Source organism: Taudactylus pleione, unplaced genomic scaffold, assembly GCF_031769625.1.
Source record: "Taudactylus pleione unplaced genomic scaffold, aTauple2 ptg000977l, whole genome shotgun sequence".
Lineage (NCBI taxonomy): Eukaryota > Metazoa > Chordata > Amphibia > Anura > Myobatrachidae > Taudactylus > Taudactylus pleione.
In genome coordinates, this window is record NW_028285378.1 from 240,749 (window position 1) to 253,078 (window position 12,330).

At 46.4% G+C, this 12,330-nt stretch overlaps 1 protein-coding gene across 1 annotated transcript in view; it reads right to left on the reverse strand.

The window, feature by feature from the left end:
* Positions 1-12,330, reverse strand: part of HSPBAP1 (HSPB1 associated protein 1) — a 170,011-nt gene that overhangs the window by 44,914 nt on the left and 112,767 nt on the right. Inside the window, exons 4-5 of the mRNA XM_088460746.1 lie at positions 11,350-11,486; positions 1,228-1,399 (exon numbers count right to left, since the gene is read on the reverse strand). Of these exons, the coding sequence (XP_088316872.1) occupies positions 1,228-1,399; positions 11,350-11,486 (309 nt within the window). The remainder of the gene's footprint in view (positions 1-1,227; positions 1,400-11,349; positions 11,487-12,330) is intronic.

Here is a 12,330-nt window from a genome sequence, read left to right on the forward strand (position 1 = left end):
GCTCTTCTAGCCCCCACTCCAACAGGTGCACCCGACTCCGGCCGGGCACCAAACTAAGCTGAGGTGCCTTGGCTCGGGGGCGGGGTATAGGAGGGGGACCTAGTGCATCCTGGGAGGCTGAAAGCTTAACTCTTTGGTGCCCTGCGACTGACGTCACACCTATACCCCAAGGTATCCTGTGGATACCCTATGGACCCTGAAGTAGAAAACAAGACTGAGGTTCTAGTGGAAGGGACTTAGGGGGTCATTCAGACCCACTCGCGAGCGTCAGTACGATCGCAAGTGGGTTGATGTTCCCCACTGCGCATGCGCACGGGCTTCCCATCGCTCCGGGTCTTGCACCAAAGGGGGCGTGCTGTCGATGTTGATTGACAGGACGCCCCCTTTGGTGGGCGTGCCGGGGGCGTGCCTGCCAGACGGAGGCGTTCCCATGGGAACGCCTACCGTCTGATGTCAGTGGGAGTGATTTTGGCTCTGATAGAGCCAAAATCACTCCAGGGCTTGTGGCTGGGAAACCCGACCGCAGGGTTTCCCTCGCAAGTCCGATGGTCGCGATGGTCAAGACCATCGCGACCATCTTTTTGGACGCTCGTATATGCTGTGGGTGGTGACCCACAGCTATACGAGCGTCCAGGAGGACGCTTCATTTTAATGGAGGAGGGCCCTGATTCAGAGCGAGCGCTCTGGTCAGAGCGTCCGGCTCTGAATCGGGCCCTTAATTAGTTAGTGTCCAACTCCACTGCTCACTACACATAACCCAGAGGTAATGGCATTCCCCAGATAAATGATAAAGGAATGCACATTTTAAAAATAAAATAAAATTTTTTTTAGTGTTTTTAGTAAATTCTAAAAAAAAAATAGTAATAATAAAGTGCTCACTTCATGCCTGTGGTAGGAAATCTAGATTGCAAGCTACATTAGGACAAAGCTTGATTCTCTCCAGAAAGTGCTGCGTGATATGCCGGGTTATATAAATAAAGGATAATAAATGATGGCTATTCTTGTACAGGTGCATGTTTCTAAGGCATCACCAGCAGGTGGCACTGTACATAAAAAATAACAATTCATGGCTGCACTCTGCAGGTCATGCAGACAGTAAAGACCTAATAACATTTTAGGTTGCTATCTAGAGTGATATGCTTGGAGTAGATCACTCAGCTATGGTTCCATAGAAGTGAAGAAACCATGCCTACTTATAGCAAGACCCTCTCCCAGCTCCCCTCTTACCTGACCTGGGTGTAAGGTGATCACATGTGGGTGGGCGGCCGAGAATAAAGGATAACGGCTCCTATCAGGATTCACCACATTAACCTTACTGAAAACACTGGATTCCTCATAAGGGATCCGAGTGGGATACAGATAAGCTGTGTCCTCAGGGGGGAACAGGTGCCACTTCTTCCTAAATACACACATAAAAAATGACATACTTAAATATAGAAAAATATCCCACGTATACACTTTCAAGTATTATATAACCAGAATTGTCAAAGTATAGCCAAGGCCGGATTAAGGCTTGTGGGGGCCCTGGGGCAATTGTGAATGAAGCAGCACAGTCAGCACTGCTGCATAGAGCGCGGAGCAGCTCAGGAGGCCGACATCAGTGATCAGCGTCACGGACATGATGTGTCACATGATGCTGAGACTCGGGATCCGCTCTGCGCTCTATGCGGCAGCGCTGACTGTGCTGCTTCATTCAGAACACAGAACCGTGGCAGCTCAGCCCCTATGCTGGGAACCTGTTCTCAGCGGGGTCACACCGACCCTGTGTGGGCAGGGGCCAATGCAGGATTGTCTGGGTTGGGGTATATAATATATATATATATATACACACATATACACACACGTACGTGTGTTAAAACACACACACAGGGGCAGAAACTAGGAGTTTTGTCAGCCGGGACAAGTCCGTAATTTGGCGGTCTCCCCCCGCCAATCATAAGATGGCCTTTTCTGACAAATTTAATATCCATCCCTTAAAAATATTAGTTAAGGTTTCTTAAAATAATTTGGACATATGATGATTTTATTTATTAAAATTAAATATCAACAGAACGAACATATTACACATATTCTAATGCCCTTAACACATAACGCCACATATTCTAATGCCCTTTACATATAATGCCACATATTCTAATGCCCTTTACACATAATGCCACATATTGTAATGTCCTTTACCCCTAAAGTAATGCCCCCTTCAGCAGTGCCCCCATAGTAATGCCTCCTTCAGCTGTGCCCCTATAGTAATGCCCCCTTCAGCAGTGACCCTATAGTAATGCCCCCATAGTAATACCCCCTTCAGCAGTGGCCCTATAGTAATGTCCCCTTCAGCAGTGCCCCTATAGTAATGTCCCCTTCAGCAGTGTCCCTATAGTAATGCCCCCTGAGGTAATGCCTCCATAGTAATGCTCCCTGTAGTGCCACTTACACAGGAAAAAAGAAAAAACCAATACTTACCTTAAACTCCGCTCTTGCGTCTGCCGCCGCCTGGTCCGCCCGGCTGCTCCTCGGAACTATGGGAGAGACATCATGGCCGAGCACAAGTAAAACCCAAGTAAGGCTTAGTGGAAATGTGTATCTCGGGTCACTCGACCCGGGTCCCGTTCATATAGCATAAGGAGAGACGCATTTCCTGGCACTTGGAGATGATGTAATCTCCAAGGACCGGCAGAGGTAAGCCCCAGCAATATCCCGGGTCCAGCCTGCGGTGGAAATGGGGTTTAAGCCGCTGTGACATGGCTTGAAACCCGTTTTCAGTATCCCGTGCTGGACCTGGGATTTTGGTGGAAAAGTGGTATTCGTGTGATAAGAGTGAGCTCTGGGAGGTAATGCAGAGATAATGGAACAGAGACAATGGACCTCATTCAGAGTCGGTCGTAAGCCTAACGACTGAGAGACTGAAAAAGGAAACAATCGCACGGCCGGTCGGTCGCAACCAAAGTGACGCCCATACGTGAACAATGCACCTCCTCTAGCTAGCGAGTGATAGCAGCTAGCGATCCAGTCAATCGTTGTCAGTCGTTGTCAGTCTCTGTATGTTATTTTCTTCTGATGGTTGCGGCCGCTTGTGTTGTGTTGATGCCCACATGTGATGTTTCCATGCTCTATCGATCAGCTTGTTACTAGCTTGTTGCCAATTATTATTATTCCCTAATGCAAACGCCTGAATCAATTACAAGCCAATTAGCAGTGTTATTAACTACAACAAACGATTATTAGCTGCTTGCATTGTGTGGCTCAAAATAGAAACATCAATCCTAACATCAGTAACATTCGATAGTATCGATTGTACTCTGGGGCTTGAGAGAGCAAGTACCCAACCTCAAGCTGTACGATCAGCCAGGCCTCGAACCTGCTCGCAGAGTGATGTTTTACTACTTCTGGCCTTCTATGTCGGTCGTAGCGGGTAATTTATGTACGCCCCTAAAACGCCCTGAAAACGGTGAGGAACGCCTGCGTTTTCAGACCACCACCCCCGTCAACACCCACAAACGGCCTTTCATGTAAATCAATTCTAGGAAGCCACTTCCTGCTCGTAAGCCGTACGATCTACAGCATTTTGGATAGCAAGGTCTCGTACGCACATGCGCACAACTAACCGTACGCATGCGTGGTTTGGAAACATCTGATGCATACGTCCGAGCAGCCGCTTACGACCGACTCTGAATGAGGTCCTATATGCTCCGAAGGAGCTCTGCATGTAGACTACTGTATGACATCTTCATAGAAGCATAGGCAGAGTTCTAGAACAAGAATATTTTTATATACTGCATGGTAATACATTGGTTTTATCGCTGCCTCACAGCACTGGGGTCATGGGTTCATTTCTGACCAAGGCCCTATTTATATGGAGTTTGCATGTTCTCCCTGTGTTTGGTGGGTATCCCCAGGGTGTCCTGGTTTCGTTCCATACTTTAAATATATACTGGCAGGATATTGGGTTTGTGGTACAGAATTAGACTGATAGCTTCACTGGGACAGGAACTGACGTGAATAATTAAACATTACAGAGCTGCATAAGATAGTTCCACTTGATAAAAAGCTCGATGATAAATATTACTATCTGAATGTATATTAATATTAATTAGATTACAAAAGTAAAATATAATAAGTAAAAGGTCAAAGTGCGTGTAACACAATGCAAATACAGGGCCTTAGTCAGCATTGCACTTACTGTATGTGTCGCCCGTTTTCCGGGAGTGGCAAGGCCGGGATCTGCATCTAAGGATGCAGTTTCCTGGCCTCGCAAGCTGGCCAGCCTGCATTAGCTGAGACTTAATCAGCTGACCGATGTCGTCCACCACCACGACCGATGGTCGCTTTGGTTACCCCATCCTGTAACCTCAATCGCATCACTGGGATCGCAAATGCAGCAAAGACGGTCAGGCACCTCTTCCTGCATTTGCATATTTGCAAGGACGGAATTGCAAAGCTGCTTGCGTGCAACTTTGCAATTTCGTCCACTACTGAATCACCCTGTGTCTTTGTAGTAAATTTAGGCTATACAAGCTTGAAAACACTGCATGTGTGTGCAGACTCAATCAGAAGTTGACATAAACTGGCTGATGATTGTGGTCAATACAAAGCTGCTCTTTATGATCTGGACAATTTGGTAATCCGTGTAGTAGTGCACAATATTCCATAACTCATAATGGGATGCAGTTAAGATGCTGGTGGACGAAATCCCGGCCTGGAATTCCGACCTGATGCCAGAATACCGGCGCCGGAATTCCAAAATCACTTGACATGCCGACACCGGAATACTGACAGCTGGCATCCTGAATTTAAGTATAGCACGGCGGGTTAGGTTTAGGCCTTTTGGTGGGTTAGGGACCACCGGGGGGGTTAAGGTTATGGTGTGGGCAGGGAGGGTTAGGTTTAGGCACCACTGGGAGGGGGGGGGGGGGTTGGGCACCAAGGGGGCAGAGTTAGGTTAATGGCATTAAGGGGGGAGGGTTAGGATTAGGCACTAACATGGAGGGTTAGGCGGCTGGGGGTTAGGGTTAGGATGCAGGAAGGGAGGGGTAGGGGGTGAAGGGGGGAGGGTTAGGATACTTACTGAACCCCTGTCGGGATTCTGTGCATCGGGATGCCGCAGTCAGTCTTCTAACCGCCGGCATCCCGACTGCCGGTCTCCCGTATGTATTCCCTCATTATGCCTTTTTAACATTATGTGCATGTTAAACCAGGAAAGGAAATAAGTTATGAGAATAATATATATATATATTATAGATTTTATATATATATATATATATATATATATATATATATATATATATATTAGGGGTGTGCACCGGCCACTTTTCGTGTTTTGTGTTTTGGTTTTGGATCTGGATCTTTCTTCGTGTTTTGGATCTGGATTGGTTTTGCCAAAACCACCCTTCCGTGTTTTGGGTTCTGGGTTTTGTGTTTTGGATCTGTATTTTTTTGAAAAAAAGCATAAAAACAGCTAAAATCACAGAATTTGTAGGTTTTTCTGCTCCTATGCTATTATTAACCTCAATAACCTTAATTTCCACTCATTTCCAGTCTATTCTGAACACCTCACACCTCACAATAGTGTTTTTATGTCCAAAAGGTTGCACCGAGGTAGCTGGATGACTATGCTAAGCGACACGAGTGGGCGGCACAAACACGTGACCCATCTAGGCGTGATACTGCAGTGGCAGACAGGATGGCAGTTTGAAAAACGGCCCCAAACTGTACATAATGCAAAGAAAAAAAAGAGGTGCAAGATGGAATTGTCCTTGGGCCCTCCCACCCACCCATATGTTGTATAAACAGGACATGCACACTTTAACAAACCAATCATTTCAGCGCCAGGGTCTGCCACACAACTGTGGCTGAAATGATTGGTTCGTTTGGGCCCCCACAAAACAAGCTGGCAATTAATCTGTCCCTGCACAAACTGGCTCTACGGAGGCAAGATGTCATCCTCATCCACCGATTCCTCACCCTCTTCAGTGTGTACATCCTCATCCTCACAAAGTATTAACTCGTCCCCACTTGAATCCACCACCACAGGTCCCTCTGTACGTTCTGGAGGCTGGTCTCCCTGGAAGAGCTGATAATTCATTTTGATGAACATCATCTTCTCCACATTCTGTGGAAGCAACCTCCTACGCCTTTCGCTGACAATGTTCCCGGCTGCACTAAACACTCTTTCGGAGTACACACTGGAGGGGGGGCAACTCAGGTAAAATAGAGCCAGTTTGTACAGGGGCCTCCAAATTGCCTCTTTTTCCTGCCAGTACAGGTATGGACTGTCTGACATGCCTACTTGGATGCTGTCACCGATGTAATCCTCCACCATTCTGTCAATGGTGACAGTATCATATGCAGTGACAGTAGACATGTCAGAAATTGTTGCCAGGTCCTTCAGTCCAGACCAGATGTCCAAACTTGGTCCTGCCTGCCCTGCATCACCGCCAGCAGGTTGCTTAGGATACCTAAGTTTTTTCCTGGCAGTCCCAGTTGCGGGAGAAAATGAAGAAGGAGCTGTTGACGTGTCACGTTCCGCTTCAGCTGACAGTGCGTTCACCAGCAGGTCTTTGCACCTCTGCAGGCTTGTGTCGGCCGGAAAGAGAGACACCACATAGGCTTTAAACCTAGGATCGAGCACGGTGGCCAAAATGTAGTGGTCTGATTTCAACAGATTGACCACCCTGGAATCCTGGCAAAGCGAATGAAGGGCTTCATCCACAAGTCCCACATGCCGAGCGGAATCGCTCCGTCTTAGCTCCTCCTTCACTTTCTCCAGCTGCTTCTGCAAAAGCCTGATGAGGGGAATGACCTGACTCAAGCTGGCAGTGTCTGAACTGACTTCACGTGTGGCAAGTTCGAAGGGCTGGAGAACCTTGCACAACACAGAAATCATTCTCCACTGCGCTTGAGTCAGGTGCATACCCCCTCCTTTGCCTATGTCATAGGTGGATGTATAGGCTTGTATGGCCTTTTGCTGCTCCTCCATCCTCTGAAGCATATAGAGGGTTGAGTTTCACCGCGTCACAAACTCTTGCTTCAGGTGATGGCGGGGCAGGTTCAAGAGTGTTTGCTGGCGCTCCAGTCTTCGGCACGCAGTCGCTGAATGGCGAAAGTGGCCAGAAATTTTTCGGGCCACCCAAAGCGTCTCCTGCACGCCCCTGTTGCTTTTCAGAAAATTCTGCACCACCAAGTTTATTGTGTGAGCAAAACATGGGACGTGCTGGAATTTGCCCAGATGTAATGCCCGCACAATATTGGTGGCGTTGTCAGATATCACAAATCCCCAGGAGAGTCTAAGTGGGGTAAGCCACTGGGCGATGATTTCCCTCAGTTTCTCTAAGAGGTTGTCGGCGGTGTGCCTCTTACTGAAACCGGTGATACACAGCGTAGCCTGCCTTGGAACGAGCTGGCGTTTCTGAGATGCTGCTACTGGTGACGCTGCTGCTGTTGCTGCGTAAGGTGATACATCTACCCAGTGGGCTGTCACAGTCATATAGTCCTTAGTCTGCCCTGTTCCACTTGTCCACATGTCCGTGGTTAAGTGGACATTGTGTACAACGGCATTTTTCAGGACACTGAGGACACTTTTTCTGACGTTTCTGTACAGTCTCGGTATCGCCTGCCTAGTGAAGTGGAATTTAGACGAGATTTGGAACCGGGGACACACTACCTCCATCAATTGTCTAAATCCCACTGCACTAATGGCGGATACCGGACGCACGTCTAACACCAACATAGCAGTCAAGGCCTCAGTTATACGTTTTGCTTCAGGATGACTGCTGTTGTACTTCATCCTCCTCGCTAAGGACTGTTGGAGGGTCAATTGTTTAGTAAAAGTAGTGGTGTTCCTACTTCCTCTCTGGGATGATGAACGACTCCCAGCAGCAGCAACAGCAGCAGCGGCAGCAGTAGGCGTAGCAATGCAGGATCCTCCAGAGGAATCCCGGATAGGAGAGTCAGTCATGCCAGTGACATGGCCTGCAGGACTACTTCCGATCCTAACTAAGGAGGAAATTGACGAGGAGGGAGTTGACGGTGTGGTTTGCAGGACAACGGGATTTAGGTGTCCCTGGACTGCTTACGGTCTTAGCCAAAGTTTCTGAACTTGACAGTAACTTTTTATGAATGCGCTGCAGGTGCCGTATAAGGGAGGATGTTCCTAGGTGGTTGACGTCCCTACCCCTACTTATTTCACCTTTACATATGGTACATATGGCAAGACAGTTGTTGTCCGGATTTGGATAGAAATATTGCCAGACCAAAGAGGTGGAATGTTTGGTCTTCTGCCCAAGCATGACCGTGATGGGCTTTTTCATCCCACAGACAACAACTGTCTCCCCCGGAGCCTGATTTAAACAAACCACATCACCATCAGAATCCTCCTCGCCAACTTCCTCCTCAGCGCAAGCTACACCAGTATCCTCATCCTGTTGTACTTCAACAGTGACATCTTCAATTTGCATGTCAGCAAGTGGACTGTGAGTGCTCCTTTCAGCACTTGCAGGGGGCGTGCAAATGGTGGAAAGAGCCACCTCTTCCTGTCCAGTGCTGGGAAGGTCAGGCATCGCAACCACCACCACACTTGGACTCTCCATGGGGATTTGTGATATCTTCTTAGAAAGCACAGTTCTTCGCTGTGCTTTTGCCAGCTTAACTCTTTTGATTTTTTTAGTGGGAGGAGGGCTTCCATCATCATGTGAAGCTGAACCACTAGTCATGAACATACTAGGGATCGACCTTAGCCGTTCCTTGCCACTCCGTGTCGTAAATGGCATATTGGCAAGTTTACGTTTCTCTTCAGCTGATTTAAATGTTTTTTTCAAGGTCATTTTCCTGAACTTTGTCATTTGGGATTGTATGTGCCCTCTATTATGACATTGGGCATCGGCCTTGGCAGACGACGTTGATGGCATGTTATCGTCTATGTCATGACTAGTGGCAGCAGCTTCAGCACTAGGAGGAAGTGGTTCTTGATCTTTCTCTATTTTATTTTTATCGGAGAAAGTTTGGTCCTCCATTTATGTTATATCGATTTGATATATACGTGCGGCTAAACACAGAAAATATATTTTTATTTTTGCTGGAGAGTAGTGCACTTTGTGGGTTACACCAGCCTTTAAGAAATGAGCCAGCCGGCTCTTTACTTATGGGACACAGGCGCACGCTTGGCGCTGCTCCTTTGTTGATGCACTTGTGGCTACTGCGCACACAATTCACAAACACAGAAAATATTTTTTTTTTGGGCTTGGAGTGTACTTTGGGGGTTACAGCACCCTTTAACGGTCAAGCCAATCGGCCCTTTACTTATGACACAGGCGCACGCTTGGCACTACTTTGTTGATGCACGTGCGGATACTGCGCACACAATTCACAAACACAGAAAATATTTTTTTTTTTGGTTTGGACTGGAGTGTACTTTGGGGGTTACAGCACCCTTTAACGGTCAAGCCAGCTGGCCCTTTACTTATGACACAGGCGCACGCTTGGCACTACTTTGTTGATGCATGTGCGGCTACTGTGCACACAATTCACAAACACAGAAAATAATTTTTTTTTTGGTTTGGACTGGAGTGTACTTTGGGGGTTACAGCACCCTTTAACGGTCAAGCCAGCCGGCCCTTTACTTATGACACAGGCGCACACTTGGCACTACTTTGTTGATGCACGTGCGGCTACTGCGCACACAATTCACAAACACACAAAAAATATTATTTTTTTAGCACTTGGGGGGAGCACCCCTGATGGACAGAGCACCCCCTGGACAACACTACAGCACCCCTTTAGGACTGGGACACTGCACAGGACTTTGGAGTGGACACAGCCCCTATGGAGAACTGACTGCACAACACAGTCCAGCCAGCCCCTATGGACTTTGAAGTAGTGGACACAGCCCCTATTAACAACAGCAGCACAGCACAACACAGCCAGCCCCTATGGACTTTGAAGTAGTGGACAACAGCAGCACAGCGCAGCACAGCACAGCACAACACTACTCTGCACTACACTACACTACACAGCCCAGCCAGCCCTAACTCCCACCCTCCCTCTTCACTGTCCACAGCCGAGTGAGAAAATGGCGCCGACGCGGGTACCTTATATAGGATCCAAAACCCGCGAAACCCGGAAGGCGGGATGATGACGTTTTGCCTCGATTTCAGATCCGAGTCAGGCGGGAAAAGTCGAGCCTGACTCGGATCTGACTCGGATCGGGGGTGCTCGGGGGGGTTCGGAGTTCAGAAATCCGAACCCGCTCACCCCTAATATATATATATATATATATATATATATATATATAATATATAATTCCAGTTTTCTCCATTAGAATCACACAAAAAAGTTTTGAGCAGATTTCTCTAATCAGTACATTCCTCATCAGTACTCAATTTATGAAATGCTTTGCAGAGAAAAATACTATGCGTGTAGCCCTTTTACATCAATAAATGGTACATTAAATATTAAGAAATGGGAAGTGCGAGTTGCACTGTCAAGCTGGGAGAGAGAGGGAAATCAATAGTGTGGAATATTTATCCATAAGACTTGACACGAACAGATCTACAATATTAACCCATTCACAGTATTAGTCAATAAGCAGGAGTCAGCGGTGGGTCTGAGGATACCAAGACTGATTTACGAAGCCGTGTTCGATATGCCATTATGAGACATGCGCCGGTTTAAAAGGTTAAGAGCAATGTGCCATTGGAAGTGGCTATAACTGAGAGGAGACAAATTATTGCTCCTTCTTATAAGAAGAGACAGAAAGATCCGGACATTCTTGCTGAAACCTGGCAACGGAGACCCACGCAGGACATACCTCTTTATACCTTAAGAGCTTGATGGTGTGAAGGTGTCAGACATTAGTGAAACATCACAGGATTAAGGTGACAATTATACATTTTGCAAAGGTTTCCAGGAGCTTCCAAAGTGCTATAAACAAAAGCATTTTGGCACGGTCTGGGGGGCCTATACTGTAAGAGTATAGTGCAGTGGTTCCCAAACTTTTTTGAAGCACGGCGCCCTAGAGTATCAGCATTGTTATCACGGCACCCTGAAGCCAAAAGTTTGTTATTGAGAAATTCAGAAGAAAATTTTGTAAAGTAGTAAAGTGATGTAAATTGTGCTTCCCTGTCATTCTTAGGGTCAGTTATGTGGTGGTGGTGGAGAGGTTTGTGTTTCTGTTTGTCAACATATTTACATTATATTGACCATAAATAATTTGATTTGGTGCTGGGCCACCAACCTGAGGCACCCCTGCAAGTGTCCCGAGGCACACCAGGGTGCCACAGCCCACAGTTTGGGAAGCACTGTTATAGTGGATGGAGTAGGGAGTCCAGAATAATAAACCCCCCAAAAAACACGACTCAGTACCTGCCTTCCACTTGTAGCACCAAATTGCAGCCGTATGAATCAATGTGACAAGGGGTGTTGGCACCAAGGCTCCCGACCCACAGGGTGCTCTCCCGACCATCTCTTCCAGGGAATCCAAAGTCAGCCCATGATATGTCCTGTCACAGAGGTAAGCACAACTAGTTCTCATCCTGAGATCACAACATAATGCATGGTCCAACAATAGATTACAAGGTATAATCAGCAACAGATACACACTGCAACTCACTGTATTGATGGAAACGTAACATTAGTACCTGGAGGGTGTTATGTACAAATATACATGCAGAAGTGGATATGCCACCCTGTTAAATGTGTATAAATGTAAATATAGAGCCACTTGTATTTGGGCTTTTAGCACAAGATATTTTTCACTTTCATGATGGTCTTTTGCATTTTTTTAAAACTGTTTATTTTGTATTGTGACTTTTCTCCCCCAGTGTTCTATATGAAGTTCACACAGCACTCAAACATTAATCCTAACACAATCAACCTTGTCTGACCTTTTTAATTGTTATCTAATCCTTCCCCAGCAATGTGTCATTTAAAATATCTAACATTTTGTAACATTTGGCAACTTTTACAAATAGTTGTGAGCATTATAAACTGCTGCTATATTGATGGTAATTACTGCTGTCCATTAGGCAATATGGAGAGTACTTCCTAGTAAAGCACCAGAGATAATTCACTAATGGTTTTCCTTTGCCAGCTAAGAAATACCACTGTACATAGACCTACACTTCCAGTCTATAACAGTCCAACAATTATAGTCTATAACAAACATTTTTTAAAACTTATGGAGCATACACACGGTCAGATTTTGAAGAGGAGAGAAAAAAAAAAAAAAAAAAAAGAAAAGACTCCTATCAGGGCACACTCCTGTGCTGTATTGATGGCTACAAAATTAGTATTGGAGAAATAGGGCAAACTGATTACATCTAAGTGAGATCATAATCATATGTG